The following is a 24,569-nucleotide window of genomic DNA, read 5'->3' as shown; positions in this document are numbered from 1 at the left end:
TTTTTTTTTTTTTTTTTTTTTGCCAGTCCTGGGCTTGGGCTCAGGGCCTGAGCACTGTCCTTGGACTTTCTCAAGGCTAGAGCTCTACCACTTGAGCCTCAGCACCACTTCCAGCTTTTTTCTATGTATGTGGTACCAAGGAATCGAACCTGGGTCTTCATGCATGCTAGGCAAGCACTTTAACCACTAGGCCAAACTCTCGGCCCCGGTTTGCTTTTTTTGAGACAGGATCTTGCCATATAGTCCATGTAATTCTTTTTTTTTTTTTTTATTGTAATTAGTAAAAGGGTTACATGATATTTGCCAGATAGAAGGTGCATTAATTCACATACATTGATACCCTTTCACATGTCTTGGTACCTGTTTCCCTCCCCCCCCACCCCCCACTCCATGTAGTTCTTGAATTTGCTATCCTGCTCAGTCTCCTGAACGTTGCAACTATTGTTGACTAAAGCCAATTTTTCTTGTTTGGGACATACTTAAGTTTGTTTGTGGCTAAATGACTAATTAAATGAACATGTAGGGGTACCCTTGAGTAAAAAGCATGAGGCCCTTAATTAAGCCCCAGTACAAATGTGCGTGTGTGTGTATGTATGCATGCACGCACGTGTGCATGTGTGTGTGTGTGTGTGTGCGTGCGCGTGCGCACCCAGGCGCACACACACAAAGAATAAATATCTTTTATGACAGTGACAATGTAATTTTTTTCTTCTGTCTGCACCTTTCTTTCCAGACACCTCAAATGGGCACTTTCATGGGTGTCTACCTCCCATGTCTACAAAATATTTTTGGAGTGATTCTGTTTCTGCGGCTTACGTGGGTAGTGGGCACCGCTGGAGTTCTTCAGGCCTTTATAATTGTCCTTATCTGCTGCTGCTGTGTAAGTCCTGCACTTGCTCTTGAAGATGGCTTGCTGCTATTGACTTCTTGAGAATTAATGCATTTGACCTCTGCAGAACTAAAGCAAAAAAATTTTAAGGTGCATGATCTCCACAGGAGACATCACTCTGATATAAAAATTTAGATAATTTTCATTTAGTGCCAGGTGCCAATTACTCATGCCTGTAATCCTAGGTACTCATGAGGCTGAGATCTGGCAGTCAGGGTTCAAAGCCAGCATGGGCAGGAATGTCCCATGAAACTCTTACCTCTTAATTAAAGGTCAAAACACCAGAAGTGAAGCTGTAGCGCAAGCTAGCCTTGAGCAAAAAAACTCAAAGCAGCTCCCAGACCCTGAGTAAAATTTAGAAATTATAAGACAAGACTTCATCTGGACATGAAACATGAAGTCCTTGTCTTCAAAGAAGTCAGAATCCAAATAATTTTGAGTTGGTGAGAACCAAGTTGTAACAAAATACATTAGAAAAAGTGGTACCCTTATTTCAATAGGAATTCAGAATCCAAGTTGGTGGGTTTGATTTGGTGTAGTTCTAAAGTCTTCCTCATCTCTCCCTGCAGTTTACTTTGATTTAATTTGGTTTTGAAGTCTCCCACCCTTTCCTGCAGTTCAAGTCTTCTCTCCCCTACACTGAGAACTCCTATTCTTACATATCTTAACCATACGTGTCCATTTCTTTATTCTCTCTGTTCTCTCTTTTTTTTTTTTTTTTTTTTTTTTTTTTTGCCAGTCCTGGGCTTGAGCTCAGGGCCTGAGCACTGTCCTTGGACTTTCTCAATACTAGAGCTCTACCACTTGAGCCTCAGCACCACTTCCGGCTTTTTTCTATGTATGTGGTACCAAGGAATCGAACCCAGGTCTTCGTGCATGCTAGGCAAGCACTTTAACCACTAGGCCAAACTCCCAGCCCCTCTCTCTGTTCTTTTTTCTTTACCTCTCTTATACTTGTCCTCAGCTGAGAACTATACAAAGCCGATTAAGTAGACGGTGACCATGTAATAATGCAATGGTATTGGCATTTTCTTTTCATTTTCTGACTTGAAACTTGTAAGCCATACTTGACACTTGTGTTTCCTTCCATTTCTAGTCAGCTATTCAGGCCAATCTGTTCTCTTCTGCAAGTTGTATATCCAACCTTTCCATTTTGCTCCCACTACCAGCACTGTCGCTTTTAGCCTCTCAGTGAGCTGTTGTTACAGTAGCCACCCTGCCTCTAACTACTTATTCTCTGCATTTCATTCTGTACTGTGCCAGGTAATGTTTTCTTTTCTTTTCTTTTTGTGGGTCATGGGGCTTGAACTCGGCCTGGGCGCTATCTCTGACCTATTCAGCTCAAGGCTCCTGCTCTACCCTTGAGCCAAGCCCCACTTCCCATTTTCTAGAGGTTAATTGGAGATAAGAGTCTCAGGTCCTTTTGTGTCCAGGCTAGCTTTGAAGCTTGATCTTCAGATCTCAGCCTCCTGTTTTCTTTTGAGTACTGTTGTTCTGTATTTAGGTTTTTATTCTCTTGATTACAGAATATTGTTCTTGGTATCAAAGCTAGTCTTAAGATTCTAACCTGTTTTCCCCTGGCTATTCCTTTTTAAATATCTTATGCTTTATTTCTCTTTAACTGGGAGATCAGGATAGCATCAGTGGTTTTGTTCCATTTTGTTTTGGTCAAGACAGGGTCTCCTTATGTAGCCCATTCTGATCTCAAACTCAAAATCCTGCCTTGTGATCTCAGATGCTGTGATTATAGCCATGCACCACCATTCCTAGACATCCATGGTTCTTAGCAGCACCGGATATACTGATTTGAATGTTAAGGTCATTTTAACTGTTTATTTCTGGTAGTATTCATGTGATTAGTGCAGTAGAACTACTGCCACATTGTCTTATGTCCATACTGTTAGTTATGACAGCTCCCTCTAGAAGAGCAGGTGGAAATGAGTGTTTAATAGATGCTTTGAGGTTCACAGATGGGAAAAAGGTTCAGAAGTGTCCACTTTACCCTGTAACAATATTTTTGTTTTGCTCTTTCTACAGACAATATTGACTGCTATCTCCATGAGTGCCATTGCCACTAATGGAGTGGTACCAGGTCAGTAGGCCAAACCTGGGTTTCAGTGACTGGCAATTACTGTATATTGGTGCTGTAAAGCCAGAGGTACAAACTTCCAAGGAACAGATACTGTAGTGTAAGAGAATAAACGTCTGCAGGCTGTAGCGCTGATACTATTTGGCTTTGGGATTGGCTCTACAAATACGATTATTTTCTACGGCACTTGCCTAGTAAGCATGAGGCTCAGAATGCAAATTCCAATACTATAGTATGTATGTACATACATGCATACATACACACATACATGCATGCATGCATGCATGCTTACATAAGCTTACAGAGAACATGAAGCAAATTTTAGGGCTAAGGCATTGGTCAAGTATCAGTGCTTGCCTAGCAAGCATGAAGCCCTAAGCAAAGAAAAAAAAAATCTCATTCTTTTTTAGACTCCAGTGCTCTAATTTCAGTCATATTCTTTGATTCTTAGAATACATTTATTGGCCTATCTTATGCTTACAGTAAATACTCTGATTTTTTTCCTAGTAGTGCTACAGTGTACTGCTTCCTGTACTAAATTGGGGTATATCCTATAACATCCTACAAATAGCATATACTTTCTGTCACACGCAGTTTTCAGAGACCTACGACATTCATCTTTGCAGATGCTTACTATTCTTATGACTTCTTTTCATCCTCCTGGCTGGTGCACTCTCTTGATCATGTTCACTTCTGTTTTGTCTTCCAGCTGGGGGCTCATACTTTATGATCTCCCGAGCACTGGGCCCTGAGTTTGGTGGAGCTGTTGGCCTCTGCTTTTATCTCGGTACCACATTTGCAGCAGCCATGTATATTCTTGGTGCCATTGAAATTTTTCTGGTGAGTAATGACTTACTCATTGTCTACAGCAGAGAGTAGAGATTTACATTTATTTTGTCCTTAGGTATCAGAGCTTATGAGACATCAGCTATGAGTCAGTGCAGTGACTCACAGCTCACTATTACTGGGCTTGATTGTCAATCTGAGGTAGAAAGGTTGAGCTATCATTTGCTTGCCTACCTTTTCCTTTTATCAGGGATTGCCACCACTGTTCACTTCTACCATAGAGTTAAAGTTGAGAGGAAATATTTGTGCCATCAGGATAAAAGTCAGTGCTCCTGTTTTTGATATCGTTATCCTTGTCAAATGAAACTTTGGTGTTCCTTACTCACTAGGATATGTTTAAAGTACTGATGGGCCTCCTGATACTTACCACAGGCTATGTTCTTACCGTATAGAAAGAGGAGGCAGAATAAACCTGCCCTATATACATCTCAGCCCAGGCCCTGTGCCTTGTCTGTGTTGTGAGTGGAGAGACATAAAGAAAAACATTTTTTAAATGATGGAAGAATCAGGCTCAAGGTAATTATTCTTTTATATATGCCTGTGAATAAAGAAAATAATTCAGGCTCATGCTTGTTTCCCTGGCTACTCAGGATCTTATGATCAGGGCTCAAAGCCAGCCTAACCAAGAAAGCCAATGAGGCTCATTATGTCTAATTAACCACCAAAAAGCTGTAAATGGACCTGTAGTTGAAGGAGTAAAGCACCAACCTTGAGCAGAAAAGCTAAGGGTTAGCACCCAAGCACTGAGTTTAAGCCCTACTACAAAACACTATAACACAAAACATCATAAAAACACCATTATTGATTATTCCTTTTTTCCACTTGAAAATGAAGTTACTCAGAACAGCAAATAGAATGAAAAATGTATGGTACCCCAGTTTATAGACATCTAGATCAAAATAGGAAATAGGCTTATTCTCCAAGCGTTTCCTGCTTCAACTTGGCTTTCCTTATTATAAAAGCAGCTGGAAAAAGTTATAGGTCTTTTGCCCAGCTTTGAGGTGCCTTGTTACCTTTTTTTTTTTTTTTTTTTTTTTCTTTTGCTAACAGGTATACATTGTCCCTCGAGCTGCAATCTTCCGCAGTGATGACGCTCTCAAAGAGTCAGCAGCCATGCTAAATAACATGCGTGTCTATGGCACAGCCTTCCTGATTCTCATGGTCTTGGTGGTGTTCATTGGAGTGCGCTACGTGAACAAGTTTGCATCACTTTTCCTGGCCTGCGTCATTGTTTCCATCTTGGCCATCTATGCAGGAGCCATCAAGTCTGCCTTTGCTCCACCACACTTCCCGTACGTGTCTGTGTCTTGGCTTAGCCGTCACCGAGTAGTCAATGATAAATCAGTCACCCTTTCATGGAGTCTCTGTGAGAGTTGCCTCTTGACCATTTTTTGTCAGGGTGCCTCTCAGCAAACTTCTCTACTGGCTCTCTCCTTACATCCCAAGACAGAAGCAACCTTAGTACTCATCATCTAGACAGAAATGTTAGGTGGTTTTCCCTGGATGGTGATCAAGTATATTAGGTACACGGATAGGTAGGTAGATAGGGAGGGAAGGAGGGAGGGAGGGAGGAAGGGAGAAAGAGAGGAGAGAGAGAGAGAGAAAAGGGGGTGGGGGGGACTAGTTACAAGCCACTAAGTGTGGCCACTGCCTGCAACCTTTTTAGATAGTCACATATTACATTCCTTTCATTAATGAAGAATTAATAGAGTTGAAAGTATCAGACTCTTGGCTGGGAGTTTTGCCTGGTGGTAGAATGCCTGCCTAGCATAGAGGAAGACCCGGATTTGATTCCTCAGTACCACATACATAGAAAAAGCTGGAAGTGGCGCTGTGGCTTAAATGGTAGAGCTCTAGCCTTGAGAAAGCCCAAGGAAAGTGCTCAGGCCCTGAACTCAAGCCCAGGACTGGCAAAAAAAGAAAGAAGTATCAGACTCTTGTTCAACTTGCTTTAATTGAATTATTTATTCTTAGTTCTGTAATTGCTAGGAATTTTTAGTCAGAAAATAAAGGAAAATGAATGCCACACCATTTGCATTATCTGTACGTAGATAACATTCAGTGCTATAATATAGATACCTTATTACAGTGTATTTGTGAGTAGTGGATTTGTGCAAATTAGTTATACATTCAGCTGTTTCCCTTCTTACTAGTGGCATATGGACTAGTTGGACTGAATATTCTTACTGAGATTGTATTTAAAAAGTCATCTGGATTACCTAAGCATCAACCTCATCAAATCTGTTGATTTAATTGGATCACAAAAAAAATAGGTATTTTTATGATGAAAAGCACAAGTCTTGTGAGGCTTAATAAAGCTAATTAATGGCAGAGCAAGACCATACACTTAGTGATTTCTTTTCCTCCTGCTATTTGTCTGTATCATGCTATGCAATGTCAATAGTAGTTCCAGTCCTGAGGCTTGCACTCAGGGCCTGAGCACTGCCCTTGGCCTTTTTCAAGGCTAGAGCTCTACCACTTGAGCCATAGCACCACTTTTGGCCTTTTCTATATATATATGGTACTGAGGAATCAAACCCAGGTCTTCGTGCATGCTAGGCAAGCACTGTACTAGTAGGTCAAACTCCCAACCCTTTGTCATAACTTTTTTGTCTGCTTATCTAGTGTCGTAAAATGGCTGAATGTCTCATGTAGAGTCATAAACATTTCAGAGTTTAGAGCTTTGATTGTAACTTACCTTGGGAAGTTCCATTTTGCTTTAGGTTCTCCTTTGGGGCTTTTCGTTTTCTTTTCTGGCTGGGAAAAGTGGTGATTTATTTAAAATACTCCAGCAAAACAAGACGAAAAACAAAAGTATTGTTGGGAGTTGTTGAAACTGAGGCACATGGTTCATTTGTATGTATGTGATCCTTCTGCAAATTCCAAAAGTTACTTTGTTCTATTTAAGGTATTTTAACTGTGTGTGTTATTCTTTTGTTCATATTTATGATTCTAAGTAGAAGAAAAAATCAGCAATTAGTATTTGTATTATCCTTAAATAACATCACTCCCACTAAGTCTGGGCTTAGATTCAAAACAAGTTTCCTCTTAGGCCATAAAGAGATGTGTTTTTTAATTCTAGCCATGCTGTCTTTCTTACAACAGTAGCCAGAAAGTTAATCATAACATTTCCCAAGGGATTATGATAAATGCAAGGGGATTTTTGTGTACCTGTTTCCTTTGGCCTAGGAAGGCAAAAGATGGGTGTGGAAAGCATTTTTTTTTTTTTTTTTGCCAGTCCTGGGCTTGAACTCAGGGCCAGAGCACTGTCGTTGGACTTTCTCAAGGCTTTTTTTCTGTGTATGTGGTACTGAGGAATCAGACCCAGGTCTTCATGCAAGCGAGGCAAGCACTCTACCACTAGGCCAAACTCCAGGACCCCTGGGGGGAAAAAAAATATATATATATATATACACACATATATATATGTATATATATATTTAAGCAAGAATGACACAGAGGCTCCAGGATTCCTTTTTTTTTTTATGGCCAGTCCTAGGGTTTGACTTAGGGCCTGGACACTCTCTGCTGAAGGTTAGTGCTCTGCCACTTGAGCCACAGTGCCACTTCCCGCCTTTTCTGTATATGTGGTACTGAGGAATCGTGTCCAGGTCTTGGTGCATGCTAGGTGAGCACTCTGCTGCTAGGCTACGCTCCCAGCTTTTTTCTTTTTTGGTGGGTCATGGGGCTTGAACTCAGCCTGAGTGCTGTCCCTGAGCTCTTTAGTTCAAGGCTACCACCCTTCCCTTGGGCCTGGGTGTTGTCTCCTGAGTTCTTCAGCTAACTACTACTGCTCTACCCTTCAGCCAAGCCCCCACTTCTTTTCTAGAGGTTAATTGGAGATAAGAGTCTCAGGTCTTTTTGTGCCCAGGCTGGCTTTGAACCTTAATCCTCAGATCTCAGTCTCCTGCGTAGCTATGACTACAGGCGTGTGCCACCACACCCGGAATCCTGCCCCCCCCCCTTTTTTTTTTAATGTATAGAGGGGTTACAGTTATATTGGTCAGGTAGTAGGTGTATTACTTCTCAAACCTTGTTACCCCCCTCTCATGTTTTTGTCCCAGTTTCCATCCCCTCACCTTTCTTTCTTTTTTTTTTTTTTGACAGTCCTGAGACTTGAACTGAGGGCCTGAGTATTATCCTTGGGTTTTATTCCAGGCTAGTGCTCTACCACTTGAGCCACAGTACCACTTATGGCTTTTCTCTGTATGTGGTATCAAGGAATTGAACCAGGGTTTTTGTGCATGCCAGGCAAGCAGTCTATTATCAGGCCAAACTCCCGGCCCCTCTAGGATTCTTTTTGATTTAACAATTAATAGTCTGGGGGCCATGGGGAGGGAAGGATTGGAAGATGCGTCAACATACTTTCTTTTCACAGTTCTTTTTTGAAATACTGAGGTTTGAACTGACGGCCTGGCACTTGATAGACAGGTATTCTCACCCTGGAGCACACCCCCAGCACATTTTTGCTTAACTTTTTCAGGTTGGGTCTTATGTTTTGTCCAGGGCCTGTTCCAAATTGCAACCCTTCTGTGTAAGGTCATCTGCATAGTTGAAATTACAGGCCGTGTGTCCCACCACACCCAGCTTACTGGTTGAATAAGTCTTGCTAAATTTTGTCTGGACTGGCCCCAAACTTTGGTCTTACTAATCTGGGCTTCCCAAGTGCTGCAGTTTATAGGCATGAACCTCTGCATCTGACCTTCCCAATAGTTCCTGTGTTCAAATTCTTCCACTACCTCCTACCACCTGTATGACCTTTTACAGAATACTGTGGACATGTAAGCTTTAGTCTCTGTCCATAGAATAGAAATACTAATCCATTATGAGATCACTGTAAGGATTAAACTGGTCACTATTCACAGTGCTTTGAATAATCCTAGTTCCTTTCTTACCTACAGCAATAGAAGGTCTTAGAGATGAGGACCTCAGGAAAGAAATGGATCTCATCTTTCTCTTCCTCTCTTTTTATTTAGGGTTTGCATGCTGGGTAACCGCACTCTTTCATCAAGGCACATTGACATTTGCTCTAAGACCAAGGAAATTAACAACATGACAGTACCATCAAAGCTATGGAGCTTCTTCTGTAACTCAAGTCAGTTTTTCAATGCCACCTGTGATGAATACTTTGTTCACAATAATGTCACTTCCATCCAGGGCATCCCTGGGTTGGCTAGTGGCATCATCACAGGTAAGTAAGGGTGCTAGTATACATAGTTATATTGTTCTTTAAGGAAAATAGGCTTTTTCAACTTAGACCTTTCCAGATGGTGGTAGTCAAACCCAGTATCAGCCTAGAAGTTCACTGATGTCCTAGACTCTTCTCCTATTCCTAAGGGGCTGCCCTGGTGCGCTCACATGATAGCGCTAACTCAGCATATTTCTTGCTCCCCCACCCCCAATTTTTGTTTTTGTTTTTGTTTTGACAGAGAGACAGACAGAGACAGAGACAGAGAGACAGGATCTTGCTGTGTAGTCCAGCTGGTCTCAGCTCACTATGCAGTCCAGGCTAACCTGCAGGCTCACAGTCCCTATGTCAGCCTTCTGAGTGTTGGAATTATAGTCTTGCACCATCACTGTAGTATCTTCTACTTTTGCTGCTAATGAAATTGTTTTCTATTCAGGGTTTTCCTGAAAAGTGGGTTCCATTAAAATTTTACTCCCTTTTAACAGCTGAGAAAATTGCATTTTAACCTAGACTGATATTCTGTATGTTGTCTTTTGAGACTGGGTATTGCATTGTTGCTCAGCAGGTGCTTAACTCCTGTGCTCAAGTAGACCCCTGGCCCCAGCTTCCTCAGTATCTGGGACCACAAGCATGTCACTATGTTTGGCATTGGGTATTCTTTTGGTGCTGGGGCTTGAACTCAGGCCTCTATCCTTGAACTTTTTACAGCTTTCTGGTGTTTAATTCAAGATAAGAGTCTCAGGGTCTTTGCTTCCTGGGCTAGCTTTGAGCCATGATTTTTAGACCTCAGCCTCCTGAGTAGGATTATAGGCGTGAGTTACCAGCATCTGGCTTTATGTATTCTTGAAAAATAGCAATGTTGTTCCTGCAATGACAGATAAAGTAAAGCTACTTTAAGTTACCACATGTTTGCACGTGTTTTCCTAGTTGAGCTTCCTAATTAGGTTTCTGAACTGTCCCTGATTGACATCAATCTTAAAAACTGTCCCACAGACTTCACATATAAACAAGGAAATGTGAGATGGTAAAAACTGTGCTGATGACTGATAGAAAATAATAGGGCCAGGCACAAGTGGTAGAGTGCTAACCTTGAGTACAAAGAGGCTCAGAGACAGTGCCCAGGTCCTGAGTTCAAATCCAAAGATTGGCAAAAGAAAATAATAATGGGCTTCATGGGGCATTAGGTTTTAGTAATTTATATTAGAAAAGTTAACTACATTTGTTGTACAAAAGTATTGTGTCAAATTGTATTTGAAAAGGCGTTATGATTTTATTTTATGTCCTATTGTGAGTATACATGTGCATGTGTATATGTTAATATTGAGGCGCAAACCCTTTAAAAACTATCATGGGGATGGGGTATTGCTCAGTAGTACAGCACTTGCCTAGAATGTGCTAGGCTCTGGGTTCAATCCCTAGCACCTCAAAACAAAACCAGAATCAATACTATATAGGACTGAGGGGATGATTTAAGTGATAGAGCACTTACCTAGCCAGAACAAAACTCTAAATGCATCCCCCTACCCTCCATAAAAGAAGTGTCTGATGATGAGAGTTATTTGGAGAGGAAGCCATGTGACCATGTTGTTTCACTACTGCTGTTACCTGTAATCTTTTATTCCCACTGCAGAGAACCTTTGGAGTAATTATTTACCCAAAGGGGAGATCATTGAAAAGCCTTCAGCCAAATCATCTGATGTCTTGGGTAGCTTAAACCACGAATATGTGCTTGTGGATATCACCACTTCCTTCACTCTCCTGGTGGGCATCTTCTTCCCTTCTGTCACAGGTAAGCAGATGAGATGTTGTTTATTCTAGAAGCTGTGAATCCAGAGAGTATTTTTTTCTTAAAAGACAGAATGATATCCTCTGGGATGTTAGGTTTGCCTTTAGCCTCCAGTGTCACAGGGTCTAGGAAATTAAGAAGTTAACTTGGTTTTCTCCTCTCTAAAGGTATTATGGCTGGATCAAACAGATCTGGAGATCTGAAAGATGCTCAGAAGTCCATTCCCATTGGAACCATTCTTGCCATCCTGACCACATCCTTTGTCTGTATCCTTTTCATGGTCTAGTCTCAGCCTTAGTCATAGGTTATCCAGTATAAGTAGGATGACTACTGTTGTATCATATCAACGAAGATCTGTCTTTACCACCTCACTTCTTGTTAGATAATCTGCCTACCTCATATGCATAATTTAAGAATAATTTCTTGAGACCAGTGAATTTAGAAATCTGTTTACTGATAGGAGAACTATCCTGAGTGTCTGCTATCTGTCTGATGTTCAAGGGTTATAGCAGATTTCCTTAACTCTCAGAATGACAGACTTGAGCAACGTTGTCCTTTTTGGTGCATGCATTGAAGGAGTTGTTCTTAGAGACAAGTGAGTGGTTAGTTTCTTTGTAATAATTGTCTGCTTTTCCATGAGCTCTTATCTTCCAGCATCAAGATAATTGCAAACCCAACCTGGGGTTTCAATAATGACTAAGAAATAGACAATGCATGGACTGGGCTGGGGATCTAGCTCATTGGTAGAATGCTTGTTTAGCACATTCAAGGCTCATGTTTTGATCCCTAACACTGCAAAAGAAAAAAGGAGTTCTGTTCGGGGCCAGGAGTTTGGCCTAGTGGTAGAGTGCATGCATGAAGACCCAGGTTCGATTCCTTAGTACCACATACATAGAAAAAAGCCAGAAGTGGTGCTGAGGCTCAAGAGGTAGAGCTCTAGCCTTGAGAAAGTCTAAGGACAGTGCTCAGGCCTTGAGCTCAAGCCCAGGATTGACAAAAAAAAAAAAAAAGAAAAGAAAAAAGGAAACACACATGTATTTTCCCCAACAATTTAGTGAATAATAAGTGCTAGTAAGTGATTATGAATATGTGAGGTGCAATGAATATAGCTCCTCTATGGAAGCTCCTCGATGGAAGATATGTCTCAAAATTATATTTACTTTCTCTTTTCTCTCAAATAGGTTTTTAGGGTATTAGTAGAATTTTTTACTGTAAGACCTACTTTTCACATTTTCCCATCTTGTTTAAATAGTTACCCCTCTCTGAAGACAGAAATTTATGTGTCCTTAGACCTGTGCCATCAATTCCCTCATCCAAATTTTTTTAAATTCTTAACTATGATTTTATTGAGTATCATAGGATAATTTGACAGAGATCCACAGTGCATAGCATTTCCATTTTCTCAAATATTTTAAATTTCTAATATACTTTCTTTAAGTCATTGTACAAAAGCGTTACCATTCAACAAATTTATGAATACAATACATCTTGATCAGTGTCACCATTTTCATCAGTCTGCTCCAAATGGTTTTAATGCCCTGTAAATTCTACTTTGAGCCTTCATCTGTCTCATTATTTCCCCTGTTCTATATCCGTCATTTATTCTTTTTTTACTGCCCTCCTGTAATAAGCTCCCTTTCACATTTACAACTCTGTAACCCTCACACACTGCCATCAAGATGCTTTCTCTGAAACACAGCATTTGCTGATACAAGGTCTCTGCTTCTGTGACAGTCAGAGCCCTTTCAATCAGCATCCTAAGTGCCCCTCTGCCCACTTCTGCTCTTATTTCCACCCTTCCCTCATCGGTTCATCTGCTCAGGCTACATCCTAGAGATCTCTGGGGCTTTGTTTCAGGTCCCTCTCCATCCATTTCTTTGCTCTGCTTCCTTTGCTTAGAAATGAACAGTCTTAGATTCATTCACTAAGGCTATACAATCAACCCACATTCCTCACTCTTCACTTGAACATACTGTGTTGTTACACTTATCCTATGGCGTTGTCAACATTCATCTTTATATCACTTTCCCTGTGAGATTGATTCAGAAAAATTAAGTAACACAGTATGTAACCGTATGTATGTATACGTAAGTTAGTGCAGCCAGCAGCCAATGGCTCCCTAATAACTACTCAGGAAGGTGAGATCTGAGGATCACAGTTCAAAGCCAGCCCTAAAGGGAAAAGTCCATGAGACTCTTACCTCCAGTTAATCACAGAAAAAAAGCTGGAAGTGGTGTTGTGGCTCAAGTTGATGTATAGTGCTAGTCTTGAGCAAAAGTTGCTCAGGGACAGTGTCTAGGCCTTGAGTTCAAGCTCCAGGATCAGCAAAAAAAAAAAAGATAGTTCAGTATATACATATGAATAATATGAATATAAGTACACATACACAGTATTTTCCTACAGTAGTATTATAATAGAAGATGTATGACGTTTGGATAAATAATATCATGATATTAAAAGCACACAAAACCAAGATAGTGACAAGAAAGGGAGGGCTAGTGATTGGGAATAAATACCAGAGGGACTTTTGTATACTAATAATGTTTCGTAATTCCATGATAACTATATGGATAACATTAAATAGAATATCCTATTTGCAGAAGTCTGAGATCTGTAGGGTCATAGTTTGAAGTCAGTTTGGTCAAGAAAATTTTAACAGCCAAAATAAGGAGTCAAGACTGGGCTGAGCCGTGCACGGTGGCTCACGCCTGTAATCCTAACCACTCTGGACCCTGAGATCTGAGGACCAAGGTTCTAAGCCAGCCCGGGCAATGCAATACAAAGCCAGGGGACTCTTCATCTCCAACTAATCACTAAAAAACAGCAAGTGGGGCTGTGGCTCAAGGGCAGGGCAGTAGCCTTGAGCTGAAGAGCTCAGGGACAACACCCAGGCCCAAGGGTAGGGTTGTAGCCTTGAGCTGAAGAGCTCAGGGACAGTGTCCAGGCCAGAGTTCAAGCACCATGACCCCCAAAAAAGCTGGACTGGAGGTGTGGTTCAGGTGTCCCAGCGTCCACTGAACTGCTTGTTCACTAGATCGTGAATGAAAACCCTGGTACCAGCTCAAAAAACAAAGACAAGCCCTCGTACAGGTTTTTGTTTTGTTTTGTTTTGCCAGTCCTGGGCTTGAACTCAGTGCCTGAGCGCTGTCCTTGGGCTTTCTCAAGGCTAGAGTTCTACCACTTAAGCCATAGCATCGCTTCTGGCTTTTTCTGTGTGTATATGGTACCAAGGAATCGAACCCGGTCTTCATGCATGCTAGATAAGCAGACTACCACAAGGTCACACTCCTGGCCCCCTTCATACACTTTTATTGAAAGTAAAAAGTTAGCATAACGTTTCTGGAAAGCAGTTTGGTAGAGATTTTGAATTAACTTTAATATATTAATTTTTTTCTTAAACTGTTCTTTTAGGAATCTGCCAAAGGGAAATAATCTGCGCAAATGATCAGTGTATAAAAACATATCAATGCATAATGACATTAACTATAACATGTTGCATAGTGGAATAACAACCGTGGAAGAATAGGTTATGTGAATCATGATGCAGTATTATTCAGACCACTAAACTGTTACTCATGGGTTGTCCTGACAGGAAAATGCATATGCTTAAAAAAAACACATGATGACAGGGACAATAAGATCCCAGTCCATGATTTAAAAGCCATGGTAAGCCAAGCATGGTGGGGCATACCAGCAAGCCTAGCACCCAGAGGCTAAGGGACAAAGATTTCACATCCATGGCCAGCCTGTACTGTGTAAGAAGATGTGAAGTTCTCCATCCTGGTTTTTGTATTTTTCTGTAAATTTTTCCATTTTTCTCCAAAAGCAATCTGAAGAGGAAAGCTGCAAGTATAGTTTAATTTGTTTTCTGATCCTGCTGTTTGTTTTTTTTCTTAATGTAAGTCATTGGTGCCTGGCTTTGTTTTTGTTGTTGTTGTTCTTTTTTTGTTGTTGTTCTTGTTTGTTTGTTTTTTCCACCAGTGGTGCTGGAGATGAACCAAGGGCATCATACATGCTAAGCCATATTCCTAGCTAGCTCTCAGTGCCGGTATTTCTTCTACTTCTCCACCTCTTCTTCCTCCTCCTCATCTGTCTAATCTAATATAATTATTAATTTATTGGTTGATTAATGATTGAAACAGTATCTTCCTATGAAAGCCCAGATTGCCCTAAAACCCAGAATTATTCTGTCTCAGCCTTCTGAGTGTGAGGATTATAGGTATTTTCCACCATGCCTAGGTATGTTTTGATCGGATATCTGCCTTTACATTTCTTTTTTTTTTTGTGTGGGTCATGAGGCTTGAACTCGGGCCGGCCTGAGGGCTGTCCCTGAGCTCTTCACCTCAAGGGTACCGCCCTACTCTTGAGCCAAGCCCCGCTTCCCCTTTTTTAAAGGTTAATTGGAGATAAGAGTCTCAGGTCCTTTTGTGCCTGGGCTGGCTTTGAACCTTGAATCCTCCAGAGTAGCTAGGATTACAGGTGAGAGCCACCACGCCTGGCCTGCGTCCGCATTTCTTAGCACTCATGTCTATCTCGATTTTGATTATGTAAAAACTATAAATAGAAAAATTTTAGTTGTTTAGTCATAAGTTTTCTACAGCATACACTTTCTTGTTTTTGTCTTTCCCAGGTTTGGGGATGCTGTGAAGGGTAATTTAGTGGTCGGTACCTTGTCTTGGCCATCCCCATGGGTGATTGTCATTGGTTCCTTCTTTTCAACATGTGGGGCAGGACTTCAGAGTCTCACAGGGGCACCAAGGCTTCTGCAGGCAATTGCCAAGGACAACATCATACCATTTCTGAGAGTAAGCAGCTCCTTCTTGTGTCTCCTCCTTTCCCTCCCCCATTTCTTGTGGCTCAGATGTTAAAAGATAAATACAGAAATGTGAGCCACACCGGTAACTCACGCCTGTAATCCTAACTACTCAGGAGGCTGAGATCTGAGGATCAAGGTTCAAAGCTAGCTGGGCACAAAAGGACCTGAGAGTTTTATCTACAGTTAACCTCTAGAAAATGGAAAGTGGGGCTTGGCTCAAAGGTGGGGCAATAGCCTTGAGCTGAAGAGCTCAGGGAAAATGCACTGGCCGAGAGGTAGGGTGGTAGTCTTGGGCTGAAGAGCTCAAGGACAGCACGCAGGCTGAGTTCAAACCCCATGACTCACCAAAAAATATATATATACAGATATGCAGTGGTTTTTTTTTTTTAAATAAGACAAATTTCTAGTGGGTTTATTATGTATGATTGCTTAAAGCTGGTGAAAAGATAACACTGTTAAGAAACTAGGTCCAGGGACTGGGAGTTTGGCCTAGTGGTAGAGTGCTTGCCTAGCATGCATGAAGACTGGGATTCAATTCCTTGGTACCATATACATAGAAAAAAGCTGGAAGTGGTGCTGTGGCTCAAGTGATAGAGCTCTCTAGCCTTGAGAAAGCCCAAGGACAGTGCTCAGGCCCTGAGTTCAAGGCCCAGGACTGGCAAAAAAAAAAAAAAAAAAAAAGAAAGAAACTAGGTCAAAGGAACCAGAGAACATTTTCTAAGCCTGGTGTCTGATACCTTCTTTCCTGTGTGCAGGTGTTTGGTCACAGCAAAGCCAATGGGGAGCCCACCTGGGCCTTACTTCTGACTGCAGCCATTGCAGAGCTGGGAATCCTCACTGCTTCTTTGGATCTTGTGGCCCCAATTCTTTCCATGTAAGAAAGTTTTCTTGGATTCCTTTTGTTTAAAGTAGTGTGTAGTATGGTTCCCTCAGTCACACAATAGTAGGATCATGAGAACGTTCATGTAAATTGTTATACATTTTTTTCCTATTGATATAATTTTAAAAGTTCCTCCTTCTCCCATTCTCAAGTGCTGGTAATTAAACTCAGAGACTTGCTTACTAGACAGGTACACTCCCTAGCCTGGCCTTCGTTTCTGATTATCAATTGGTTATAGCTTTGCTATTACAGTTAGCTTTTATTCGTTCACCGATGGTTTGTTGGTGACTTGTTACATCCATGATGCTGGGAATATGAAAACAGGTAATGCACACTGATGATAGATCGGGAATCCAGTGATCCCCATACAGTGTGATGAATGAAACATGATAAAAGTGAACACCAGACACCATAGGCGCATGAAGGCAAAGAATTTGAACAGAATAAGATTTCTTTGTTGCTACTTTTTTAGTATTGTGATTTGAATTCAGGGTTTTGCTCCTCCCCCCGGCATCATCATTGTTGTCATTGGTCGTGGGACTTGAACTCTGAACCTGGGCGTTGTCCCTGAACTCTTCATCTTCACCTAAAGAATACTGCCTTACCCCTTGAGCCACAGCACCACTTCGGGTTTTCTGGTGGTTAATTGGAGATAAGAGTCTCACAGACTTTAGTGCCTGGGCTGGCACTGAGATCCTCAGATCTCAGCCTCCTGACTAACTAGGATTATACCCATGAGCCCCTATACTCAGCTTGCTCTTGTTATTTTTGAGATAAGATCTTGCTTTTTACTCTGATTTAGAAGCCAGTCTTCCTATTTGTGCATCTCATCATTGCTGGAATTACAGGTATATGATGTCATGACAGCTTTTTCTGTTGAGGTGGGGTCTGGCAAACTTTTTTTTCCCTGGGGTTGTCCTGGAACCAAGATCCTCCCGATCTTGCCAGTGTAATGCTAGCTACTCAGAGGGCTGAGATCTGAGGATTCCAGTTCAGAGCCAGCCTTAGGCAGAAGAATCTATGTGACATTTACGTCTAATTAGCCACCAGAAAAACCAGAAGTGGCATTGTGGCTCAGTGTAGTAGAGTGCTAGCATTGAGCAAAAGAGCTCCAGGGATAGCACCCAGGTCCTGTGTTCAAGACCCAGGAATCACAAAAGAAGGTCCTCCCAATCTTAGCACTTGAATGTTGCTAGTATTACAGGCGTGAACTGCACTGGCACCCAGCTTAGCACATTTTTTTTTTTTTTGTAGAAAGTGATACTTGTATCTTGAAGTTTGACTGCTCAAAAAAGGTCAGAAGCTGAGTGTTGGACGCTCACAGCTGTAATCCTAGCTACTCGGGAGGCTGAGGTCTGAAGATTGTGGTTCAAAACCAGCCCAGGCAGGAAATGCCATGAGAGTTTTTTTTTCTCAAATATATATATATATATATTATTGTATGAGTGATGTATAGAATGGAACAGTTACATTCATCAGGTAGTGAGTATATTACTTCTTGAACATTGGTACCCCTCCCTGTTTTTCTCCCAATTTCCCTCCCCTGACATGAGACTCTTATCTTCAATTAATCACCAGAAAACTGGAAGTAGAGCTGTGGCTCAAAGTGGGAAAGCACTAGCCTTGAGCAGAAGAACTCAGGGACAGTGTCCAGGCCTTGAGTTCAAGTCCCATGGCCAACCAAAAAAAAAAAAACTAGGAATATGTATAAAGGAATTGAGGGCTGAAATAATCTAGTATACCCAGAAAACTAAGCAGAGTGGTTTGGTTATGTTGGAGGGTTTATCACTGGAGAAGTAGTAGACTGGAAAAGTAGGATGGAGGATCCCAATTATTGATCTAAAAGATGGAATAGAAAGAGGATAAAATGAAGCTGGAAATGCTCATTGAAAAGAAGTGATAGCAGGGCTGGGAGTTTGGCCTAGTGGTAGAGTGCTTGCCTAGCATGCACAAAGACCTATGTTTGATTCCTCCATACCACATACATAGAAAAAGCTGGGAGTGGTACTGTGGCTCAAGTGGTAGAGCACTAACCTTGAGAAAGCACAAGGAGAGCTCAGGCTCTGAGCTCAAGCTCCAGGACTTGCAAGAAAATAAAGTGATAGTAGTTGAGATAAAGAGAGAGAAAAAGTCTAGAGATATTTAAATAAGTAGAACCCATAGGACTTGGTAGATTAATTAGGAATAGGAGTAAGAAAGAGGAAACCTAGGTTATTATGAAGAACCAGTGAAGAATGATTTTGTTATTTCCAGAAAACTCATAGGAACATGAGAAGGCTTGTGGGAAAAGGTTTTGTTTCTTCATTTCTAGGGCATTTTTAGGGTTTGGGGTTTGGGTTTTGTTTTGTTTTTGTGCCAGCACTGTGTCTTAAATTCAGGGCCTAGGTATTGTCCTTGACTGGCATTTTAGTAATTAGTTGGAGATAAGAGTCTTGGGGACCCTCTTAGAGGCTGGCTTTGAACTGCGTGCTCAGATGTCAGCCTTCTGAGTAGTTAGGATTACAAATGTGAGACAGCGGCTCACACCCAGCTTTGCTTTTTATTTAATCAAGGCTTAGTGATCTAGAAATAGGCTTCAGTACAGCATATGTCTTCATTTATTTATAATAACCCTCACACATTTCACAAGTCAATTACAACTCTTACCCTTCTTATTCCAGGTTTTTCCTCATGTGTTACCTGTTTGTGAACTTGGCATGTGCCTTGCAAACATTACTTCGAACACCCAACTGGAGACCCCGATTCCGCTACTACCACTGGTAAGTTTGCTCTTTCCCTCTTTTTTGTCCTTTCCTCTCCTCTTCTTCCCATCATTGAGCTAGAAAACTAAGGTTCTAGCTCTTAGTATAATTTTTTCTTCGACTATCTATTTTAACCTGTCAACAGGGTTCAATTTCACTTGAGTCTCTACCTTTCTATATCAACTTTTGCATTTTATTTTATTATATTATATTTGCCAATTCTAGGACTTAAACTCAGGGCCTGGGTACTATCCCTGAGCTTTGTCAAGGCTAGAACTATACCACTTGAGCCATATCGCCACTTTTGGCTTTTTTTTTCTTTTTTCTGTGTATATGGTTCTGAGGAATGGAACCCAAGGCTTCATGCATGGAAGGCAAGCACTCTACCACTAGGCCACACTTCCAGCCCCTCCTATATCATTTTATAACATGTCACCACTAACAATAAATAACAAAACTACAAAACAGGTATTTCTGACCTGCCTCATTCAAGTTTAAAAAAAAAACCTTTTATAGGCCATTTCTCCCTTTTCCTCTTAGTTAAGCATTAGATTTCATTTTAGATTTTATGTTTTCTTTCTTGCTTTTTTCTTTGGCCAGTCCTGGGCTTGAACTCAGGGCCTGAGTACTGTCCTTGGACTTTCTCAAGGCTAGAGCTCTACCACTTGAGCCGTCACAACACCCCTTCTGGCTCTTTTTTTTCTATGTATGTGGTACCGAGGAATCGAACCCAGGTCTTCGTGGGTGCTAGGAAAGCACTCTACCACTAGACCAAACTCCCGGCTCCGCTTTCTTTCTTTTTTTGTTTTTTGGCCAGTCCTGGGCTTGAGCTCATGACCTGAGCTCTGTCCTTGGAGATTTTCTCAAGGCTAGAACTCTACCAGTTGAGCCTCAGTACCACTTCCGGCTTTTTTCTATGTATGTAGTACTGAGTAATCAAATCTGGGTCTCCATGCATGTTAGGCAAGCACTCTACCACTAGGCCAAACTCCAGGTCCTGTTATGTTTTCATTTTTATACTTACTTCTTGTGAGAATTCATTTCATAAGTTAAGAATGTGGCCTAGGCCGGGTGTGATGGCTCATACCTGTAATCCTAGCTACTCAGGAGTCTGAGATCTGAGGATATCAGTTCAAAGCCAGCCTGAGCACTAATGTCCCTGAGACACTTATCGCCACTTAAACCACCAGAAAACCGGAAGTGGTGCTGTGGCTCAAGGGTTAGGGTGGTAGCTTTGAGCTGCACCCAGGCCCAGAGTACAAGTGCCCCACTGATTAAAAAAAAATGTGGCCTAGGGATTGGGAATGTAGCTTAGTGTTACAGAGTTCTTGCCTAGAATGCATGAAGCCCTGGGTTTGATTCCTTAGTATCGTATAAATAGAAAAAGCTGGAAGTGGCATGGTGGCTCAAGTGGTAGAGTACTAGTCTTGAGAAAAAGCTCAGGGATAGCTCCCAGGCCCTGAGTTTAAGCTCCGGAAATGGGGGGTGGGGGGGAATGTGGCCTGTTGGCTAGGCACCAGTGACTCATGCCTATAATCCTAGCTACTCAGGAGGTTGCACTCTGATAATTGTAGTTTGAAGACAGTCAGCCAAACAAATCTCCCAATAATAAGCAAAAATCCGGGAGTAGAATTGTGGCTTAAGTATGAGCAAAAAAACACAAGCAAGATTTCAAGGACCTACTTTCAAGTCCTAATGCGCACACACACATACACACACACACGGATATGGCCAGTTCAGTCAGGTGACCCAAACCATACCTTAATTCAAATACTTCCAAGCTTTGTAACATTCAACATGTAAAATTTCACATTACTTATTTGTAAAAGACCACCAATAAATGTAGCGCAGTGGATAGGAGAATTCTCTACAAATTGTGCCTCTCCTGGACTGCATCTCCGATTCCAGCTCCTCCCCTCCACTCTCCTCAGCTAAGAATGGTCTGACCCCACCATGTATGAACCTGTGGTCTTTGCTAACTCTCCCAATGTTTTTCTGGCTTCCCATATCAGCTGTGTGCAATGATGTGATCTTTACCTTGCTGGCAGAAATGTACATCTAAAACCTGTTCCCCTCTCCCTAGGTTTAGCTGTACTGGGGCCAGGTATTTGGCCTAGTGGTAGGAGTGCTTCCTAGGGATGGCAGTAAAGTAGCTCAGTGATAAAATGCTTACCTGGCCCTCATCTTGAGGCAAAGCATCACAAAACCAAGGGTGAGAGGAAACATTGCCATAGCACTAAGGCATGTGATAATGTTTCTTATAATTACTTTTATTTATTTTTAATCTTATAAAAGTTTTGTTAGTAATAGATTAGATACTAAAAAAAATAATAGTCCCTCACTGGGACTTAACACAAGTGGTTTAAGAAGCACTCATCCCATAGGCTTCTTTTTTTGCTGCTTAGAAAGTAACCCTTTTGTTTGTTTTTGTTTTTAATTTTTTAGGACCCTTTCTTTCATGGGCATGAGTATCTGTCTGGCTCTGATGTTCATTTCTTCTTGGTATTATGCCATCGTAGCAATGGTAATAGCTGGTATGATCTACAAGTACATTGAGTACCAAGGGTGAGTATAGATTTCGCCTTGTTAAAATCACTAAGAATGCCTGGTTTGATAGGGTGTGGCAGTAGTACACTCAGAAGACAGGATACTTAGGAGGCAGAAATGATGGGACTGTGATTGGAAGCCAGTGTAGGCAAAAAACACATTCATGAGACTCCACCTCAGCCAATGTCTAGATATCATAGTCGATGCCTGTAATCTCACCTATCTAGGAAGCACAATGGCTGGATGCAGTGGTGTGTGCCTGTCAACCACAGTGACAGGGAAGCATAAGTACAAAGATCAAATCCCTGGCTGCCCCAGGCATAAAGCAGTGCTCAGACCCTCAGTTAAAAAGGCCCAGGACTGGCAAAAAAAAAAAGCAAGACATTACCTTGAAAACAGCCAATGCAATAAGAAACTGAAGAACTGAAGGCATGTCTCAAGTAGGAGGGCATTTGCCTAGCAAGTGTGAGGTTTTGAATTTAATCCTCAGTGCTGTCAAATTAATTGATGGCTAATTTAGTTAGAGCAGCTCAATCAAAATCACATCAAGCTGGGTGTAGTCGTTCATGGCCGTCATCCTAGCTACACAGGAGGCTGAGATCTGAGGATTGTGGTTCAAAGCCAGCCCTGGCATGAAAGTCCATGAGACTGTTTTGGTTTGGTTTGGTTTGGTTTGGTTTTTTTGCCAGTCCTAGGTTTGGGCTCTGTGCCTAAGCACTGTCCTTGGGTTTTTCTTCAAGGCTAGAGCTCTACCACTTGAACCACAGCACCACTTCTGGCTTTTTTCTATGTATGTGGTACTGAGGAATTGAACTTAGGTCTTTGTGCATGCTAGGCAAGCACTCTACCACTAGGCCAAATTCCCGGCCCCCATGAGACTCTTATATCCAATTAACCACTAGAAAATAGGAGTGGCTCTTGGCCTAAGGGGTAGGGCAGTAGCCTTGAGCTGAAGAGCTCAAGGACAGCACCCAGGCTCAGATTTCAAGGCCCACAATTGATTTTTTAAAAACATCTAACTTCTGTGTTCTCTGTTTTCTCTCAGAGCTGAGAAGGAGTGGGGTGATGGCATCCGTGGGTTGTCCCTCAGTGCAGCCCGGTTTGCTTTGCTTCGGTTGGAAGAGGGCCCGCCACACACCAAAAACTGGAGGTAAAGAAACCAAAGTGATGAGCTGGGAGTATAGCCTAGTGGTAGAGTGCTTACCTAGCATGCATGAAGCCCTGGGTTTGATTCCTTGGTACCACATACAAAGAAAAAGCTGGCAGTGGCAGTATGGCTTAAGTGCCAGGGCACTAACCTTGAGCAAGAGTGTCTAAGGGCAGTGCCCAGGCCCTGAGTTCAAGCCCCCATACTGGCAAGAAAAAAAACCAAAGTGAATAGGCCTTTCACCCTATGATGGCTCTGATCTCTTCCTCCTGCCAGATTATATATTTCATATAGATCTGAATTGTATTTACAGGCCTCAGCTGCTTGTATTACTGAAACTGGACGAAGACTTACATGTCAAGCACCCTCGCCTCCTCACCTTTGCCTCGCAGCTCAAAGCAGGCAAGGGTCTCACAATTGTGGGCTCTGTCATTGTGGGGAACTTTCTGGAGAACTATGGTGAAGCTCTGGCTGCTGAGCAGGTAAGGGAGTCGAGATACACTTGACTCAGTGGTCTTAGATTACAGCTTGTGGCACTGATTAGGAAGACTCAGACTTCTAAGTTTATCCCTTTCCTCTGTAGTCTAGAAGTGTTCCTACTCAGTGCTGATGACTTTTTTTTTTTCCTTAGACAGGGTCTCCCAGGCTGACAAATGAACAAACAAACAATCCTCCCATCTCAGCCCTGAGTGTACCAAACCAACTCAGTGTTGACTGTGGAACAGTCATATTCTGACAAGTAATGAAAATGAGCCAGAAAACATAGCTGTTTATTCTTTCTATTTATTTAAAGCATTACTAACCTGTAAGATGTTTTTCAAAGCTGAGCGTTATTTTCAGTTAGCTTGCAAACATTGATCTGAACAATGAGAGAAATCATGTAAGTCAATTTTCCATTACAACAATGGGGAAGGTTTTTAGAACTTGTGTTAGTAGTGATAAGGAGAAATTTCTAATTTCTCTTTCTCTTTACTAACTTACATATGGTACTGTAAGCAAGATTCATTTCATTTGCTGTTTCTGACTAGCTGTTCTGGACATGAAATTTTATTCCAAAAGGAAACTTTTTTTTTTTTTTTTTTGGTCAGTTGTAGGGCTTGAACTCTGGGCCTGGACATTGTCCCTGAGCTCTTCACCTCAAGACTAGTGCTCTACCACTGAGCCATAGTACCACTTCCAAGGAAGTATTCTTGATATTTATTGCATATGATAAAACTGTTTGGAGAAAATTTCATCTGCATTTTAAAAAGTTACTGGATCAAACCTAAATATTAGAAATATAGATAAACATTAGTCTAGAAAGATTAGGAAATTAACAACAACAAAAAAGCACAAAGTTAGCCAGGCGTGTGGTTCATGCCTACTAGCTACTCAGGAGACTGAAATCTGGACTGTGGTTCAGCTCTAGCCCAGGCTAGAAAGTCCATGAGACACATTTCCACTTAACTCCCAGAGAGCTGGTAAGTGGCACTGTGGCTCAACGTTGTAGAGTGCTAACCTTGAGCTCCTTGAGCTAAAGAACTTAGGGACAGTGCCCAAGCTCAAAGTTGAAGATCCAGGACTGAAAAAAAAAAAAAAGAAGCACAAAGTTTCAAATCAAGTTTTTCCGTCCTCCCAAGTCAAGGTTTACTCTTGTTCTA

General features: G+C 41.7%; 1 protein-coding gene and 1 non-coding gene across 6 annotated transcripts in view; both read left to right on the top strand.

Annotated features, from left to right (window-relative positions):
* The window catches only part of Slc12a6 (solute carrier family 12 member 6), a 64,865-nt gene that overhangs the window by 27,535 nt on the left and 12,761 nt on the right, over nucleotides 1-24,569 (top strand). For all 5 annotated transcript variants that reach the window (XM_090318659.1, XM_090318658.1, XM_090318661.1 and 2 more), the window contains 14 exons: nucleotides 734-880; nucleotides 2,927-2,981; nucleotides 3,688-3,818; nucleotides 4,875-5,116; nucleotides 8,801-9,015; nucleotides 10,643-10,801; nucleotides 10,966-11,064; nucleotides 11,336-11,393; nucleotides 15,429-15,603; nucleotides 16,370-16,488; nucleotides 19,155-19,253; nucleotides 21,681-21,800; nucleotides 22,828-22,932; nucleotides 23,243-23,411. In XM_090318659.1, the coding sequence (XP_090174785.1) occupies nucleotides 734-880; nucleotides 2,927-2,981; nucleotides 3,688-3,818; nucleotides 4,875-5,116; nucleotides 8,801-9,015; nucleotides 10,643-10,801; nucleotides 10,966-11,064; nucleotides 11,336-11,393; nucleotides 15,429-15,603; nucleotides 16,370-16,488; nucleotides 19,155-19,253; nucleotides 21,681-21,800; nucleotides 22,828-22,932; nucleotides 23,243-23,411 (1,893 nt within the window). The remainder of the gene's footprint in view (nucleotides 1-733; nucleotides 881-2,926; nucleotides 2,982-3,687; nucleotides 3,819-4,874; nucleotides 5,117-8,800; nucleotides 9,016-10,642; nucleotides 10,802-10,965; nucleotides 11,065-11,335; nucleotides 11,394-15,428; nucleotides 15,604-16,369; nucleotides 16,489-19,154; nucleotides 19,254-21,680; nucleotides 21,801-22,827; nucleotides 22,933-23,242; nucleotides 23,412-24,569) is intronic.
* LOC150046697 (small nucleolar RNA SNORA51) lies at nucleotides 4,175-4,300 on the top strand. Its single transcript, XR_016532661.1, has one exon. It is a non-coding gene; the product is annotated as a small nucleolar RNA SNORA51 (small nucleolar RNA).

The sequence above is a fragment of the Megascapheus bottae genome, chromosome 25 (genome assembly GCF_031878675.1).
Source record: "Megascapheus bottae isolate mThoBot1 chromosome 25, mThoBot2.hap1, whole genome shotgun sequence".
NCBI classification, from domain to species: Eukaryota; Metazoa; Chordata; class Mammalia; order Rodentia; family Geomyidae; genus Megascapheus; species Megascapheus bottae.
This window is presented reverse-complemented; position numbering and strand designations above follow the sequence as displayed.